At 43.2% G+C, this 19,771-nt stretch overlaps 1 protein-coding gene across 4 annotated transcripts in view; it reads right to left on the bottom strand.

The window, feature by feature from the left end:
* MTAP (methylthioadenosine phosphorylase) overlaps positions 1 to 19,771 on the bottom strand; it is a 45,597-nt gene that overhangs the window by 2,924 nt on the left and 22,902 nt on the right. For 2 of the 4 annotated variants that reach the window (XM_055790544.1, XM_055790547.1), the window contains 3 exons: positions 17,916 to 18,155; positions 17,264 to 17,386; positions 10,925 to 15,520 (listed from right to left, as the gene is read on the bottom strand). In XM_055790544.1, coding sequence (XP_055646519.1) covers positions 15,428 to 15,520; positions 17,264 to 17,386; positions 17,916 to 18,155 — 456 coding nt within the window. In that variant the 3' untranslated portion in view covers positions 10,925 to 15,427. The other 2 variants (XM_055790545.1, XM_055790546.1) reach the window with 2 other exon arrangements.

Here is a 19,771-nt window from a genome sequence, read left to right on the forward strand (position 1 = left end):
ATGATATTGGAAAGATCCTACTTTCTAACACTAAACTAGGTAGCTCATGCTGCCATTGCTGTAGTCACTCTTTTCAGGACACAGCATCCTACACGTGATTTCTGCACAGAGACATTGCTCCTTGGGAAGGGGAGGGAACATATGAATTTGATCTCCCAGGTGGGGAAAGTCCCAGGACAAGCACTTTTTTCTCTACGTGGCTTTGGTGGTTGACAGCATGGACTGGGTAAAAAGGTCAGAAACAGGCATGTTGAGAGTAGGAAGAATGGGGCAGAGGCACAGAGTGGCCAGAACATGGGGAAAAGAGGCAGGTCCAGCTCAGGGAAGAGGTGCCAGGAAAAAGATCAGACAAATATGGCAGAGTTTGCCTAAGCCTGAAAGGATGCACAATGGACATTTACCTCTACCCCACTGCATGCCAACATGGATCAACGGTTTTGTTGGGCTTCTAAAACAAAGCTCATCCCTGCAGACATCCAGTGCACATGGCTGATGAGCAATGGCACTTACAGTCATACAGTGGGCCTTGTTTGGTGGAAATCATGGGAGGGCATTCCTTGCTTCCAGAGATCAAGCATTTAAACACTGCTAGCTTTATGTGGTTTTTTACATCTGTTTTCACCTTAGGCTCTGAGCAGCCTAAGGACCAGAGAAGGAACTAAGAGTCAAGCCAAGGTATTAATAACACCATGAAGTGGAGAATTTGTCTCGACTATAGATCAGGTCCAAGGACAGAGCTGCTTCCACTGTCCTTCTCACATGCACTTTAAGAGGAAAGCCACTCCTACCATTGCTTTCCTCTTACTGGCTTATCTTGCTCGTTTATCTTCAGGCAGATGCAAAAGAATGATTATCAATGTTGGACCATACTATGAAAACAAATAAAATGTATTTCAGAACCTTTTTACACAGTGGATAAAAACCCATACAAAAGTTGCTTCCTATAAAGGGCTAATTAATAAACCACTGATTCTAAGGTCAAATTAGAAGATTTCCATGAGATCAAATGTCTTCCTCCTTGAGTTAGAGGAACCATACTGTAGGAAACCAAACAAGGAAACTAATCAAAAGACTTCACGTGTTCTGCAAGATACTTTTCACTTACTACAGGCATTAATTATTCTTGGTTCCATATGTTGCTAAATCTGGGGATCGAACACTGTGCCCAAACTTTGGGGGTTTTTTTTGTTTTTTGTTTCCTCTTTTCAAGATGTACATAGAAACCACTGCTTTTTAAAAATCATGTTGTTTCCTTAAGCAATGCTATTCAACACTGTGGACATCACAGTGTTCTACAGATTTGCATTATCCATTGCTTTTCTACAGCTGTATAGGAGCACACAAGTTACAATATATGACTGTACTTCATTTACATTCAGTCTCCTTCTCCAGTTTTCAGTAAATGTTCATGCAGTTCTGTTCACTGGTAGCAAGACAAACTATTTTACTGCATGTCAAGCTAAATAATTTTATGCTAAATAATATGTAGGAGAAACCTGATTCCATGAGGAGAGCCTGCCATAAGGCAGGAGACATTTGAAAATACTGAGAAGTGCATGCATCCAAAAAGAACATACTGCAAACAGACTAGTCCAGCAAGCTAGTTCACAAAAATTGCATGCAGAAGTTACTCTTGTGTTTCATGTCAGTCAATTACAATTTCTAGAAAATCCTGGTCTAGCTAGCCATGGAAAAAAAAGACGATGGTAATTAAAAAAAATGGAGAAACTTCTGGCTTCTACTCAGATTTATTCCACATAAATTTCAAACATTCTGTTTTCTGGTGTTGCTACTGAGATCCTAGGCATTTACCTGGCTCTGCCCTGAATAGAAGACTGAGTCAGAAGAGTCATAGTGTCATTCATGCCTGCCTAAAGTTTCTGGAAGCAGGTTGTGTATTCGGTGGTAATCACAAGAGCAATGTTATTCCTTATTGCTTGGTTTCATGAGAATAAAATTGAAAATCAATAGAAAATACAGATACAGAGTCAAGTGTGGGCTTTCTTACCTACATAGAATCTTTTTACTCTCTTTCAGTAAAAAGACCAAACTAGTGTTATTTTCTCCCATTCAATTTAACAAAGAGCAAGAGGTCCAGATGGCCACTTGTATGCTAGGAATCAGTCAAGTGAACAATGACTTTATTGTTCATTTACAAGAATTAGCAGAAAACAGACAAACCAAAGTCTGATTTTTTTCACCCTAAAGGTTTTCACATAGAAACAGGATCAGTTCAAGACTGTTAAGTCAGTTCAAGACTGCTGGAAATGAAATTGCTTTTCTTTTGGAGTGCAGTTCCAGGGCAGCTAGCAGACCTCATATTTCACAGATGCTGTAAGGAAAAGCCCTTTTCTTTCACCACTTGGCCATGCAGCTCCATTGTGCTGATGCACACATTGCATACTTTCATGACCTGCTTTAACTTGCTAATAGGGTGGAGGCTATTCCATTTTTGGGAAAGGACTACATTTTTTGGTAGTTTGTTCTGTGAACTGATGAAACCTAAAAAGGAGTTTGATGTGCATTGGAGCGAGAACAAAAATAAGCATCAGGGAGGGAAAGGAGAGGTGGGGGACAGCAGCCCCATCAGTACGCAAGATGCACTGTAGGGAGCTGAAAAGTCCCACCAATACCTGTGAACAATTCTACATGGGAATATTTGTGATCTCCTGAATTCATGCAGCAGGGCCTCCTCTATGACACCTTGACAGAAAACAGGAATTTATGACAGAAAACGTATTTCCAGTTATGCCTAGTCATGCATGGTCTTGCATTGCAAATTGCCTGAGCCAATTCATAGCAAGGGTGGTGGAGAACTTGACAATTACCTACATTGCAGACTTTGGCAAAAGAATGATGGATTAAGTGTTAATTTCAATTCTCTTGCACTGTCCTGCTTCAGTCAGTATTGCAATGATAGTGGGGAGAGGAGGAAGTCATTAAAACAGTTAAGCCAGAATTTACGTCTTAGAGGGTTGATCCCACCCAGTGCTGATGACCTCCTGAATTAATTTCCCCCCTTACTGATAATCATCTGGTTTTGATAAAGAAAACACTCTCACACTGGGTACAGTTCTGGGAACCCCAACCGCTCTTGGGTCTGTTTTGAATACTAGTATGAAAGCTAAACTCTGATGTCACATGCCACCTGTGCTGATGCTGAGCGATGCTTTGGTGTTGTTAATGTGAAACAGCAGGAAGTGTTATCTAAGTGAAAATAACATATGAGTGGGCAATCTCACAGTAGCGAAACAGATCAATGTTAGGCTGTGCAGAATGATTTAGAGGAAATAGAAAAGGGAAGAAAAGGGTAAACCAAATGGCCTGCCTCATGGTCTAGTTTGTGCCATATTCGAACCCACAATATTGCATTGGTATCAGTAAATTATACTGTTAACACACACACTGGAGGATGCTCCAAGCAAAATAAATGGAGATCTCCTCCAAGAAAAAAGGACTTTAAAAGCCATGGATAGCCAGGGTAAACAAAACACAACATCCAAACAATCAGTGAGAAGCAAAGTAGGACACAATAACTCCACAGTCACAGACAGCAAACACCTGTAACAGAAGTAAGTGTGGGGTGCTGGCTTGGAATATAGACAAGGGCTGTCTGGGTCGGATTGCTACCACATCCATATCCAGAAGTCTCTTCACTCAAAGGAAATCTGTTGCCTGTGACACATGCACCAAGATGAAGCAGAACTTCTAATGAATGCCACTGGTGGTACAGTCGGACAAAAGATCCTGCAAGTGGGTGTATGTCTTCCTCTTGCATTTGTTATTTGCATGTTGAGCTTACTCTGCAGTGACACTTCTGCTTGTGGTCTGTGTGGGTCTGGACATTTCATGTAGTTCCAAGCTCTAGCATTTCCTTTGGAATCCAGTGGAAAATTCTACAAGGAATCAGCTGGCTACTGATTCTGTATTTCCCAGTTCTTGGCTAATACCAGTATGCTCCTGTGTTGTGCACCTGTGCTAATTACAATCACTTACTTCCATTCAGTCTCCCTTTTGTATATGTGGGGAAGAAAACTATGCTTTCAGCATTTATTTCTAACATACCCACTGTTTCCCAGCCACATTTTTCTATTCCCCCATGGCAAATCCTGCCATGAAGTGGAGCATGAAAGACTGACGTGTTCTTCTGCAGCTCCTGCTAGCTCTAGGGGTGATATATTTCCCCCAGAAGCCTTGAAAGCATTCAGGCCATACAAATCAATGAGTTAGTTTAGGACAATGTCACTGAGGAATGACAACTAGGCTTGAAAAATGTAAAGTTAAATTTCATTAGCTACTACTTTGCTAGGCTTTCCATGGTTCTAATCCATCTTACATGAGGCACATAATTTACTCACAAAGAAACTGCTTCATTTGCTTCAGTTCAGAAAACATACACATAGCAAACAGTCAGGTCCTGGAAGGTCCTTTTGAAAGCTTTCTTAATTTTTGTAAGAGGCAATATTTGGTATAAGAGATGTCAAATGTAAAACTGTAGCAGGAACGGTGTAACAGGTTACGTTTAACATACAGAAGACAAAGTCTCTGTAAGAGGAGCAATGATGTCAGTCAACCTTGAGAGGCATTCATTTTGGAGCCTGAGATGTTTGAAAACTATGCATCAACAATTTAGCATCCTATATCCTGTAATCCAGGCCAAGATGGTAAACCAGGAACCCCAAGCTAGTATTTGTTAACACTGATTCTGATGTTACAGTATAGGAGCGGTGTCAATGTTGTGCACCACAAGAAGGCACTTCAAATCCATCACAACAAACGGACTGAATGAGGGCTGTATAAAACCAAAATTGTCATGGAGAGACGGTCAAACAGAAGAGAGGTAATTTATATCAGTGAAGTCATGTAATTGTCTCATTCTTGTCAAATCAAAGACATTTTAAGGATGACCAGTGTTCTCTGCTAGAATGTACTTGGTTTTGGTAATGCAGTACATGAAACGTGTATCTTCTTGTTCTCTATCATACTTGCAGTACCTCCTACAATAAATTCAATAAATTTCTTAGGACTGTTTAGGACAATTAGGACCATTTTTTTAACCTCTCTTTATATAATGAAACATTACCTATGCCTTTCTTGTCAGTTACCATCTTAGTTGTGTAGTCTGCTAGATAAATATTTCCTAATACATTTCAAAGAGTATAAAATGCATGCTAAAGTTTGCAAAACCACACTACACACTACCACCACGTTACTGACTTTATACTAATTCTGCACGAAACACCTTCAAATACCAAGCCTATGCTGACAGAGCAAACAGGTATCATAGCATCATAGAATGGTTTGGGTTAGAAGTGACCTTGAAAGGTCATCTGGCCAACCCCCCTGCCATGGGCAGGGACACCTTCCACTAGACCAGGCTTCACTAGACCAGGCTTCTCAAAGCCCCATCCAACCTGGCTTTGAACACTTCCAGGGATGGGGCATCCACAGCTTCTCTGGGCAACCTGTTCCAGTGTCTCACCAGCCTCATTATAAAAAACTTCTTATGTCCATCCTAAACCTACTGTCTTTCAGTTTAAAATCATTGCCCCTTGTCCTATCACAACAGGCCCTACTAAAAAAGTCTGTCCTCGTCTTTCTTATGAGCCCCTTTAAGTACTGGAAAGTCACAACAATGTCTCCCCGGAGCCTTCTCTTCTCTGGGCTGAACAACCATAACTCTCTCAGCCTTTCCTCACAGGAGAGGTGTTGCATCCCTCTGATAATTTTTGTGGCCCTCCTCTGGACCTGTTCCAAGAGGTCTGTGTCCTTCCCGTGCTGAGGACTCCAGAGCTGGATGCTGTCTGTGCTCCAGGTGGGGTGTCACCAGAGTGGAGCAGAGGGGCAGTATCACCTCCCTCGACCTGCTGGCCACGCTTCTTTTTATACATGCCAGGATACCACCCGCTCTCTGTGCTGCAAGCACACGTTGCTGGCTCATGTCCAGTTTTTCATCCACCAGCACCCCCAAGTCCTTCTTGATGGGGCTGCCCTCAAGCACTTCATCCCCCAGCCTGTATTGGTACAGGGGGTTGCTCTGACCCAGGTGTGTGGGACCTTGTGCTGTTGAACTTCATGAGGTTTGCATGGGCCCACTCCTCAAGCCTGTCAAAGTCCCTCTGGGTGGCATCCCTTCCTAGTGGATCAACCACATCACTCAGCCTGGTGTCATTCACAAACTCAATCCCACTATTTTATGCAGTTGATGAAGATATTACACAGTACTGGTCCAGTACAGAGCCTTGATGGACAACACTTGTTACTGGTTTCCGCTTGGACATTGAACTATTGACTGTAATTCTCTGGATGCAGCCATCCAGCCAACTCCTTGTCCTTACCGAGTGTTATCACCCAGCCTTGCATGTGAAGTGAATAATTTATAACAGAAATGTATAATAAAATTCCACTACCTATGGACCTGCTCTATGACTATCCTGTGTCACTGTAAGTACTTAGTACATAAACCAAGAAAATTAACACAACAATTATCTTTATATGGCACTATGGAATGTAAAAAAAACCCAAGAGGGACTGAAAATGGAAACCAAGAAACAACTTTCTCTTAGAACATCCAAATTTGAACTTTATGGCTCCAATCCATTTAACAAAACTGTCTTGGGGGCAAAGATAACAACAGTGAAAACCATTTTTAAGGCTAGCCATCTGATTTGGCTAGGTATGAAGTGTAGTATATGTTAGGTCTGTAGCCTTCCTCCTGTCAATCTTAAAGCTCTGGCTCCTGCAATCTTAAGTTCTTTAAAAAAACACTAGGAAATATGGGAAGTTGGTTAAGCTATTTTCCGCAGTGCCTGAAAACCACCTGCACTGGTTTTGTTAGGGAGAATATCATAGAATCATACATTCATTTAGGTTGGAAAAGACCTGTAAGTTCATCATGTCCAGCCATTAACCCAGCACTGCCAAGTCCATCACTAAACCACATCCCTAAGCATCCCATTTATGCATTTTTTTAAATACCCCCAGGGATGGTGATTCCACCACCTCCCTGGGCAGCCTGTTCCAATGCTTCACCACACTTTCAGTGAAGAAAGTTTTCCTAATCTCCAATCTAAACTTCCCCTGGCGCAACTTGAGGCTGTTTCCTCTTGTCCTACCGCTTCTTATTTGGGAGAAGAGACCAACCCCCACCTGCCCACAGCCTCCTGTCAGGCAGCTGTAGAGAGCAGCAAGGTCCCCCCTGAGCCTCCAGACTAAATACCCCCAGCCCCCTCAGCGGCTCCCCACAAGACCTGTGCCCCAGCCCCTTCCCCAGCCCCGCTGCCCGTCTCTGGACACGCTGCAGCCCCTCTACGTCCCCCTTGCAGAGAGGGGCCCAGACCTGAACACAGGGTTCGAGGGGCGGCCTCAGCAGTGCCCAGTGCAGGGGGACGGTCACTGCCCTGGTCCTGCTGGCCACACTGCTGGGGACACCAGCCAGGGTGCTGCTGGCCGCCTGGGCCCCCTGGGCACACTGCTGGCTCCTGCCCAGCCGGCCGTCACCCAGCACCCGCAGGCCCTTTCCCACCAGGCCCTTTCCAGCCGCTCTGCCCCAGCCTGTAGCGCTGCGTGGGGCTGGTGTGACCCAAGGGCAGGACCCGGCACTGAGCCCTGCTGAACCTCACACGACTGGCCTGGGCCCATCGCTCCAGCCTGACCAGGTCCCTCTGCAGAGCCTCCTGCCCTCAGGCCGGTCAACACCCCTGTCCAACTTGGTGCCATTTGCAAACTGACTGAAGGGGGCACTTGATCCCCTCATCCAGATCGTGGATAAAGATGTTAAAAGAGGTCTGGCCCCAGCACTGAGCCCTGGAGAACACCACTTGTGACCAGCCACCAGCTGGATGTAACTCCATTCACCACCACTCTCTGGATTTGACCATCCAGCCAGCTTTTAACAGCATAGAGTACACCCATCCAAGTCCTGAACAGTCAGTTTTTCCGGGAGAATGCTGTGGGAGATGGTGTGAAAGGCTTTAATAAGGTCCAGTTAGAAAACATCCATAGCCTTTCCCTCATCCATTAGGAGAGTCATCTTCTGGCAGAAGGAGATCAGGTTCGTCAAGCAGGACCTGCCTTTCATAACCCCATGCTGGCTGGGCCTGATCCCCCAGCTGTCCTGCACATGCCACATGATGGCACTCAGGATGATCTGCTCCATAACCTTCCCCAGCACTGAGGTCAGGCTGACAGGCCTGTAGTTACCCAGATCCTCCTTCCTGCCCTTCTTGTAGGTGGGCATCATGTTGGCTAACCTTCAGCCTTCTGGGACCTCCCTGGTAGCCAGGGCTACTGATAAATGATGGCGAGTGGCCTGGCGAGTTCCCCAACCAGCTTCCTCAGTACCCTCAGGTGGATCTCACACGGCCACATAGACTTGTGTGTGAGTGGAGCAGCAGGTTTCCTCCTGGGCTGTGAGGAATTTATCCTGCTCCTCCTCATCTCTGTCCTCCAGCTCAGGGGGCTGAGACCCAGAGGGAAGCTGAGCATTAAGTACCTCAGCCTTCTCCTCACTCTTTTAGCAATGTTCCCGCCCTGTATCCAATAAAGGATGAAGATTGTCCTTGGTTCTCCTTGTGTTTCTAACATATTCATAAAAAGATTTTTTGTTACCTTTTACGGCAGTGGCCAGCCTGAGCTCTAGCTGGGCTTACACCTCTCTGATCTTTGCCCTGCATAATCTCACAACATCCTTGTGGTCCTCCAGAGTTGCCTGCCCCTTCTTCCAAAGGTGCTAAACTCTCCTTTTCCCCCACTGCTCAAGTCCCAGCCAAAGCTCTCTGTTCAGCCAGGCCGGCCTTCTCCCCCACCGGCTCATCTGTCAGCACATGGATGGCCTGATCCTGCTCCTTTAAGACTTCTGTCTTGAAGAATGCCCAGCCTTCCTGGACCTCTTGGCCCTTTGGGACTGTCTCCCAAGGGCCTCTGTCAATCAGGCTCCTAAGCAGTTCAAAGCTGGCCCTCCAGAAGTCCAAGGCAGTGGTCCTGCTGACCCCCTCCTTATTTCTCAAAGAACTGAAAACAAACATCTCATGATCGCTATGCCCAAGATGTCCTCTGACCACCACATTGCCCACCAGTCCTTCCCTGTTCACAAACAGCAGGTCCAGCGGGGCATCTCCCTGGCTGGCTCCCTGCCCAGCTGTGCCAGTAAGTTGTCTTCCACACACCCCAGGAACCCCGCAGACTGTTTCCTCTCTGCTCTGTTGTTTCTAGCAGACACCTGGTAGGTTGAAGTCCCCCACAAGAACAAGGGCTAGTGGTCATGAGACTTCTCCCAGCTGCTTGTAGAATGTTTTGTCTGCCTCTTCATGCTGGTTGGCTGGTCTATAACAGACTCCCACCAGGGTATCCACCTTGTTGGCCCTTCCCCTGATCCTTACCCATAACCACTCAACCCTACTGTCACCATCATTCAGCTCTAGGCAGTCGAAACTTTCCCTGACACACAGAGCTACCCCACCGCCTCTCCTCCCTTGCCTGGCCCTTCTGAAGAGTTTGCAGCCGCCCACTGCAGCACTCCAGTCATGCAGGTTATCCCACCGTGTTTCTGTGATGGTTAACGTTCAAATTGAAAGACTTTCACAGCAGGAGACTGGGCATCTAACAGTACAAGACCAGCAAGCTCAAAAGATTATATGCTTGCTTTTTTTAAAAAATTATTTTCCTTTACTTGCCTTTTTAAAAAAATTATTTTCCTTTGTATTAATTTCTTTTTTTTTTATGTATTACTGTGAGAATCTGTACCCTTCATGTTTCTGATCTTCCCATGCTAGGCTTGGATTACATTCTGATCCATTTCTGTCTCAGCAATCCCTGTTGTTTCATGGACTTTGAACCTGAAGTTCTAAGCAGCACAGTATTTTCTAAAAATGGTCTTTCTAAAAGCGGTGTTTACAAGGTATCACCACCAACAGCCTGTTCCATGAATGGCAAAGTCAGTCAGACAACCAAAATTCACTCACTAATAACTAGAAGTAAATAACACCCCCAACTTCCACACGGTTTGGAGAAGCATAGCTTTCATTTGTTTTATTTACTAGACAGATTCTTTTATTGATGTCAAATTGTATTAAAAAACAAAATGCATACATTCAAAGCACTCGAGCACATTCATCACTTAAAACAAAAACTAGACCAGAGTCAGGTAAACGAAGAGCAAAGGGCCAGCACAGTGTTCAGGACACTGGCAGCAACACACTTTTCTGTACTACTTGTGAGTCACGTAAGTACATCTTCAGGCACAAATTTGGCTTAGGCATTACATACATTTTTTTAATGAGAACATTCATTTATTCAGCATTAACTGTTGCTGTGAAAGAGCTGACACAATTATTAAACCGTGTCTTCTAGTCTTATAGCACATAAACAAAACCCACTGCTTTTTAGAAAAATCACTGAAATAAAAAATATGGATAATGTATAAAAATAGTCTAATATTGTAACCATTTGCACTGTTGAAGGAAAAGATGAGAGCCAGAAATAGCAAAGCAAATAGCTCATCTATGAATCTGCTTTCTTAGATCTTATTTTATGAAACCGCAACAGAGTATTACCTAGCCTTTCCTTTCTTCCATGAACTAAAATTTGTCAGTGAATAGAGGATGATAACTCGCTACTGACTTTCTTCTTCAGCTGCTGTCTGATCCAGCTTGACAGTAAAGGTATTCCTAGTTCAAAACATACTCAAAATCTAACTAGCCACCTTATACATTATCAAGCATGATAAAGATTATAACAGCTCTCTTACACATCATCATTGGTCAACATGTACTCCGTTCTTATGCTTGTAACAATTTTTGAAGATATTAAAAGCTCTGGAAGTTTGGAAGTGATCCACTCTTCCTTGTGAACACCCAAACTTCAAGGTCCATCCAGGTTGTTACTGCTTTGGCAGGATGACCGAACACTGCACTGTCGTCTGAAATACAAAGTCAAAGTAGATGAATGCTTCCTCTGCCAATGCAGAGCAGAACTACTTTTCAGTATAAAGGCATACAGACTTCAGTTTGGATTACAAATAGATATAACTCCTTCCATGTGTGCCTCCAACATCCCCCCGCACCACAAGAGTTGAAAGAATTACAGGGAGGGCATACTACCCTACAACAGTTCCAAGGACTTGTCATTACAACCTTTTTAAACCTATGTAACAGGCTTATTGGTACTGTGAACAACAATCACATTGCAGAAACACTAAAGTAAGGACTTCAGGCTCACAAGCTGCAAATGAAAAATTGTGCAACTTGCTTTTTGTTTTTAAGGCTAGCCTACTGGCTTACCTGCATCACATTCATAGAAAGCTTTTTACAAATACAGTAAGAATGCTCTGAAAATTGAAGTTCCTTTAAAAAAAGTTATTTCTATATGTTTCTTCTTCAGTTTTGAAGTACAGCTATGAAGAACAGAAACCTCTCTCTAAGGGTGCACTGACTGCGCATTAATAAAACACTTGAGTTATACAGGGACAGGCAACTTTGACATGAGCCACATTCAAGGGTACGACCTGAGAAACACTTCAATCTCAGCTTTCTTGAGAGATCCTTAGCCTGCAAGGACCACAGTATATAGACCAATCTAATTACAGTTTAAGTCTTGATGAATTTTCCCTCTCCCCCTCCACTTAATCCATTTCAGTCAACGGACTCTGGTCACATAACTATGTTCACTGATTTCACTGAGATATTTTTAAGGAAGAAAACTATGCAAGAATATTTAGAAGATCAGAGCTCCACATACATAACTTACAAACGACAGTTTCAGTTTGTGATAGACTACAAAAATGACTGAAAAATGTTAACCTTTATGCCCTTTAAATTGTTAGCTACCAAACATACTAAAGTATGTCAGTGATGAAGTGTGCTGAAACACCTTCACAGATACCTTACCCAATCTAAACTATCCTACAGTATTCACTTGCCACAGCTCTCTTATCAAAGTACAACACTGTTCTGACAAATACCAGTTGACCTGGGCTAGTACAGAAGTTCAAAAAAGGCAGGTAGTACCAGCAGGTGTCTTCACAGAGTCAAGCAGCTTACCTGAGGAGTATTCACAGAAGCTCTGACACCTTACCACAAGCTGATTTTCTTACAATCACACTGTAAAGAAAAATCTGTTCTAACCTGATACTCTTTTTACCATCCCAGTACAGATTTTCTCCCTATGCTCATGGGTTTGAACCTTACTGGAGTAAAGGCACAGAGTTCAGTTCCCGGTTGTTATGAGGTAAAATTCTCTTCAACAAGACAGTTTCTCCTCTCTCACCAATACTCTGCCTACCAACGAAAGAATCTACTATATTGGTTCCCTTCTGAAATTCTCTGCTGTCACTAATTCATATACTTCATTCAACAACGATGCCGTAATTACTTGTCAGCTTTTCATATCAATGCAGTGGTTGTTGCCTTTGATGTCCCTTCCAAATGTCAACTATAGGCAAGCCTTGATTCCCCTGAAACCATCCCTACGTGTCTGCTCTTGCTTCTCGATTCCTTCTTTGTAGCTTGTCCCTGCTTCCAACCCTTGAATGCTGCATTTTCACACTAGAGCCCTGTTTCCTGTTCAGCCAAGTGAACCTCCTGATCAGTCTTTCTGTGCACCACTCCTGTGCTTGGCCAATGCTGCACTTAAAAGAGCTGCCAGCTTTCTGGAGGTCCTTGCCCCTTCAGAGCTGCCTCCCATGAGATGACACCTACGAGTTCACTGGTTAAACCCAAGTATGCTCACCTCAGTTCCAGCATCCATACTCTGCTAACTGCCTTCCTTGCTCCCCGAAGGATGCTGAACACCACTGTTTCATGAGCATTACAGCAACAACTGCCAGTGGTTACTGCCTCACTAAACTCTTCTCAGTGAACAGCAGATCCAGCTGTACATCATCCATGGCTGACCCACCCTATCCAGAAATTTCCATGACACCAGCTAGAAATCACTTGGACCACTGTAATCAATAGCACCATCTGTGTTTCCTGATCCATGTCATAAATACAATCTGGTCATAGCCTGTTCTGAAAGAGTAAGGGCTTTGTACCCTGGCCACATCTCAGAATGACAGGTTGTAGGAAGATGCTGTGCCTGCAGAGAAGTTTACTCCAAAATTTTTTTCAAGCTTATGTAATCTGAGCCTAGAGAATGGTATCTTTTTACAGCGACAGAGCCAGGAAATACTGGCCTGAAGACATCTTAGAAAGTTAAAAAATGGTAACTTTCAAACTACAGTTAAACTCACTGGCAAATCACAGATGGAAAGACACATGAAAATGAATGGATGGCAGGCCCTGGAGATTTTTGCTTCAACACTCCACTGTTTCCTAAAGACTACTGTGAGATTCACAGGTGACACTGCTGCCTGTGTGTGGGTGGGTGGGATGCACACCTCCATGGCAGGAAACAGATAAATGCAGCTGGACAAAGAGAATGGCAGCATATTTTCTCCTGCCTTGTAAAGTTCCTTCAGTCACAGCAGCCAGATTACAAAGCTCAGAAAGGAAAAGCTGCGTCCATGTAGAGCTTCATGGTTTCACACACTTCCCTGAACACTAGAAACAGACACTGGCAAATGCCCATTTAAGAGGCCCAGCTGTGGCCTGGATAAAGGCTGGCGTGGCTTTACATTGTCACTGATAGCAGAGTACCAGCTGCAGTCTTGCTCCTTGACTGTGCTCCTTACCATGTTACCACAGGGCACACAAGAGGCACTGCTTTCAAGCTCAAAGAAAAGGTGCCTCCAAAAGAGATCAGTTAAAAAAAAACATTCAGTTTTCATCTGACCTTCAAAAATCCTGGAGTAAAATACACAGAACACTTCACATCTACAAAGGGAATAGTTTTAAAAAACTCTTTATGGTTCAACTACACACTCATACAGAGGCACATCTCCTCGCTGTACTGCAAAAGCGCCTCTCTCCTTATTCATTAACACAGAAGCCTAGGACCAATCCTTCACCTGCTTTACTACCATTTCATGCCACAAAACAGATTTTTAGCCTTTCCTGCCCTTCCTAAGTAAAATCAGAGAAAGCCTCCAAAGTATCAGACTTTTCAGTCACTTTTCCGGAGTACTTGATTGCATTGAATCAGAAACAACTGTGAGTCCTACTCTCCTGACACAAAATCCCAGTCCCCACTACCAATGCCTAGTTCCTATTTCCAGTTCTAATACCTTCAGATCAACTCCCTTTCTCAGTATATCATCACTCAGATCAAGTGACTATCATCAAAGAGGACAGATGTAAGAATTGCCAAGGCTGAGTGAAACTATCTTAATATTCATCACTGATAACAGGCAATAGCAGATGCTTAAGAGAAAGAGTTTAAGAAGCTACATTAAAATGGACTTTCTTTTTTCTGCTTTCGGCAAACAGTACTTCAGGGACTGAGCTGGAGGAAGCACTTGAATCGGTGTTTTAAACAGCTGACAAAGAACTGAAAGAAGGGTTAGCACTCATTAAGGGGGAAACTTACAAACTCAGTGCCAGCTCTTTCCATCCACTGGCTATTTCACTCCCAATGAAGAATCAAGACAATCATGCAAAGGAAAGCAACAGGACACTGCTTACTGAAGTACACCTGGCAGAACTGCAGGCAGATCCCTCAGTACTTAAGCATACTTGGGAAATTTCCTTGCCTACCAGCACGTTCAAGGTAGCTGAGGAATATCTAGCACATTTTGTTCATACTCTGACCGTTTTTTTGTATAGCTAGTCATCTGTATTAAACAAAAAGTGTGGTCCAGTCCTCTGAAAATATTTTCTGTGTATTACATGGGAGAAGGAATACTCATTCTGTTGTCTCCCTTATTCATGAATGACTCAACTGCCTAAAGACTGCAAAGGGGCAAGGGAAAAGTCAGTTACCTCTCACAAATGTATAGAGGGATAGAGGGGACATTATAATAGCTGTTTCAGATAATCAGCTAAGGAATAATCATAAACACAATCCAAGGCCTCCTAATAAAAAGTAGGTTTTCTAGTGAAGAATCAGCAAAAGACTCATTCCAGGGAGAACCTCCACAAACCTGACCTGGTGAAGTATGCTTGCAAGTATCTAGGGTAAATTTTCCTTAAAATGTCTTTCCTTTAGGAACCTGACTAGAGGTGGCAAGAGAACCAGACTGGAAACAAACCTGAGAATTTGATCCCAGTCAGAAGACATGGAAGATTTTTACAGTATGTACAGTTCTGCTGATAGCTGAATTTCAGGGACACATTTTCAGGTATATGAAGACCTGACATGTTTGTGTTCATCTTTCTTAGCCATTCCAATTTCAGTCAACACAGTGATTTTCAGAAAAGAGAACGAAAGAACCTAAGAGAGGAGAGCGTTACCAGAGATTGCTGATAATTTTCTTCAACAAGCTTCCTCCTTTTCAGACTGCTGCTGCTTCCACTGAGATCCTTGTGGTCCACCTGTGTCTGCCCTCTGTCTTTCACATTCCAATTCTCTTTTCCTGTCTCCCATGCTGCCTCAATGTAATCCTCAGTTGCTCTTGTGCTTCACACTCTTGTACTCTTGGAAGCAGCTATTTGTCATTAAAAGCTCATCAAGAAGTTGGACATCCAAACTGTTTTATCATTGTTCTACGCTACAGCCACAGATTAATCTCAAGCATGTTTGTGAAACAGAGGTGATGCAAAACACGGAAGTAAACTCTCGTCTAAGAAATGTTCTGCCTAAAAATTCTCTCACCAATACATTTTGAAATGTTTTTCTCTTCCATCTTTTTAATTCATGCATTGTGGATCTGAAACTTGTGGGAGAACACAGTTCTAGTGATTTCAAACTGGATGTTACTCACATCTTGTAACAGACTGCCCTCCTCCTACATATTAAAGAGAGCACAACAGTTTTGGTTTGGTCCAGTCTTCTCTGCTTGGCTCTCCATTTTTCTAAGATCTAAGTTAAAGCTGAGTAGAGGTACAGTTATTTATTTTGTATACTTACATAGATTGCTATCTTATCTGTGCTATGAAAGATAACACTTCATCAACCATATATAGATGTCCTTTTTTTTTTTTTTACACTTCTGTAACACTTCTTGTAAAACTGAAGCTAGATATTTGCAATAAAGCTTGTGAGAGTCTTAATGAATTTGTTTGCCCATCTTGAGTAGATTTGGTTTGTTGAAGCATCTACTCTAATGTACTGGGGTTTTATGGCAGGGGTTCGGTAGTGGGGGAGGGCTACAGGAGCAACTTCTGTGAGAAGCTGCTACAAGCTTCCACCACGTCTGATGGAGCCAATGCCAGTCGTCTCCAAGATGGACCCACCAGCGGCCAAGGCCCAGCCCATCAGCGACGGTGGTAGCACCTCTGGAATAACGTATTTAAGAAGGGGAAAAACCCCTGCAGAACACACTGCAGCAGAACAGAGATGGAGACTGTGTGAGAAACAAGTCTGCAGACACCATGGTCAGTGGAGAAGGGGGAGGAGGTGTACACCCTGCAGCCCATGGAGGTTACCAGTGGAGCAGATATCCACCTGCAGCCTGTGTAACACCCCACGCCAGAGCAGGGGGATGCCCGAAGGAGGCTGTGACTCTATGAGAAGCCCACACTGAAGCATGTTTGGTGAGCCCATGGGGGACTCACACTGGAGCAGTCTGTTCCTGAAGAACTGCACTCTGTGGAAACTACCCTCGCTGGAGCAGTTCAGGCAGAACTGTAGCCTGTGGGAAGGAACTCACACTGGAGAAGTTTGTGGGGAGCTGCCTTCCCTGGGAGGGACCCCATGCTGAAGCAAGGGAAGAATGTGAGGAGTCCTCCCTCTGCGGAGGAAGGAGCAGCAGAGACAACACGTGATGAACTGACCGCAGCCCCCATTCCCCATCCTCCTGCACTGCTGTGGGGGAGGAGGTAGAGAGAATCGGGTTTGAAGTTAAGCCCGGGAAGAAGGGAGGGGTGGGGGGAAGGTGTTTTTAAGTTTTGGTTTTATTTCTCTTTATCCTACTCTAATTTGAATGGCAATAAATTAAAAAAAATTCCCCAAGTCAAGTCTGTTTTGCTCATTACAGTAATTGCCGAGTGATCCCTCCCTGTCCTTATCCTGGCCTACAAGCTTTTTAGTATATTTTCTCTCTCCTGTCCAGTTGAGGAGGGGAGCGATAGTACGGTGCTTTGGTGGGCACCCAGCATCCAGCCAAGATCAAACCACCACATCTAAGTTGTTATGACTTAAACAGAAATATCTTGGAACATATACCTGCATTATGTGTATATATGCATACATTATGCCCAGTACTCATCAGCCTCACGTGTGTACTTACTTTCAGGGTGTGCAGGGTGTCAGTCCATTCCATGGAACCTATCTGAGGTATAGCAGTAAGGAGTATACTAGTAGCCTTATTTGCATTCCCTTTCAGCGTCTTTAAAACTTTATCCACTGAAACCTAGAAACAGAGTAAAACTGAGTGGTGTCTCTCAATTTTGATGGCACACATTTTAAATACCCAAATAAATTCATCTAACTTAGACATCTCTAAGTGAAAAGGTGAAGCCTTAAAATGCCACTATCTGTTTAGCCAGTAAAAACTTCCTCTGTGGGCCTATGTCTGATTTTATGTTACACAAATAAGAGAACTAAAGCAGATACATTGTTTTGTACAGAGCTGCAAAATTAAAAACACCAGCTCAATTACAGGAAGACAAGCTCATACACAGAGTTCATGAGCTTTATACACACAGACCCCCTGATTCAGACAAGAGGTGACAAAGTTTGCTAGTAGTAAGGCAAGTTTATGAGAATGAATGAAGTAGCAACAATTGATTCTGTTCTTAGTTTCACAATCATTCTTCCAGAATTACTCAGTGATACCGATGTAAGTACGAACTGATTTAGTTCAGTATGTGATGTCTTATCAAAATTACAGGTTCTCATCCAGATCAAGACAAGACCCAGAGGAAAAAAACTTCACTCACTGCTTCTTCATGTTCCTTCCAGCAGTCGTAATCTGTTGCCATGGCAATACTAGCATAACTCATTCCAGCTTCTTTCGCAAGAATCACTTCAGGCACTGTGGTCATGTTGATAACATCAGCTCCCCAGCTGCGAAACATCAAGCTTTCTGCTCGAGAACTGAAACGTGGGCCTTCGATTGTGATCATTGTCCCCTTGGAATGACACTGGAGCCCCAGCTTCTTGGCAGTCTCAATAAGAACCTGCAAAACATGAAAACATCAGGAAAGGGAAATAATTCTCCTGGTGGACTACTTTTGCATCCCATCAAAAAACTTACATACAAAAGAAATTAGCTTTATATATGGCTTTATATGGCTGCAGCTGTCCAAAACCAAGGATCATTTTCAGTTTTCTCATCCAGCAAAATAAATTAACAGTTCTGCTAACAGAAATTGTCTTGAACTCATCTGATTTTGCTAATATCAGTTGGATTACTGTTTTCAATGCAGACCAAGAAGACCAGAAAACAGGATTTTTGCATAATATTTAGGCTATGCTTGCACTGAAAACAGAACAGTGAAAATGCTCCACGGAGCACTAATTTACCACATGGTGGAGTTGTGCTGGTGAGAACAGTAACAGGGTATTTACTCTTTGAAAGTAAAATTTTATGAGCACATACTTCAAAGACTACTCCAGGAATGTGTAGAGAAATTATCATCACATTTTCCCATGCTGGTGACTGAGCCGTATACCTCACATTTAACACATACTTCACATTAATCTTTACAGTTCCAACTAGGACCTTGTATATGGCAGAATCATCATGACTTTCTTGGTAAATGGCCTTGGTAACACCAGCTGATACAGTAGGAATAAGTGGATACCAGCATGTGTAAGTGGGACTAGGACACCTCTAACTATCCTGAGTAGGAAGGAGAAAGTAACTGTGATGACATCTGTTTAAAATGACCTTCAACAGAAAAGAAAACCTTGTAAAGAAGTATAAAAGCAGCATGAAAAATTGTGACAGGACAGGAGAGAGCTTTTACAATACAGCAGCAGTGAAAACCTACTCTGACGCCACTAGAAGCTGACTTGTCAGCACCATGACCTTCACACAGGCTGGGTGGAGCAGCCTCTGTGCAAAACGCTGTGAGAAGCCTGCACTCAACATACACAGGTGCAATAAAATGCAATACCTTGAGTATGCTGCATGACCTGTGGGATGCCTCCTCACTGGCCTGTGGATCAGTGAATGTGTGGAGCAGCACAAGTACAGATAAAGCTGGAGTACCCGCACCTCCCACTGCAGGTGCTTGTAAACAGGTAAACCTGAGCTCCCAGAAGAGGGTGGATGTGCATGTAAGCCAGGTGCACTGGTGAAGGGTATCTGTGCATGCAACTGTGCAAATGTGTGTGGAGGTATAGTAGAGCTTCTGGAGATTAGCCACAAGAGGACACTTAAAAACTTGTAGGTGTTTATTAACATGCTGTAAGTTAATCTAAGATTAATCACACTTAATATTGCAGTATATTACTGATATTCATTCTGAACACATGATTCACTGATTGCCAATTAATTACACATTGTTAATAAATCAATAGACAACTTAAATTGTCATTTGACTTAAAGCACAGTTGAGCTTCCCTGAAACTCTTTACAAAGTTCTGACTTTACTCCAAGATGTTGCAGTTTCTGAAAGCAGTAATAATGAAGACACCCCATGTTATTAAAAAATTTGCAGCCAGAGAAAAGATAAACTCCTTTCAGATTCTCATTTAATTTACAGTGCATAAATCAAATAAACCAAGTATTTTCATGTATTTGCACAAATGTAATTGAATATAAAGTTTTGAGATGTTTTGATGCAAA

This window comes from Falco peregrinus, chromosome Z, assembly GCF_023634155.1.
Source record: "Falco peregrinus isolate bFalPer1 chromosome Z, bFalPer1.pri, whole genome shotgun sequence".
NCBI classification, from domain to species: Eukaryota; Metazoa; Chordata; class Aves; order Falconiformes; family Falconidae; genus Falco; species Falco peregrinus.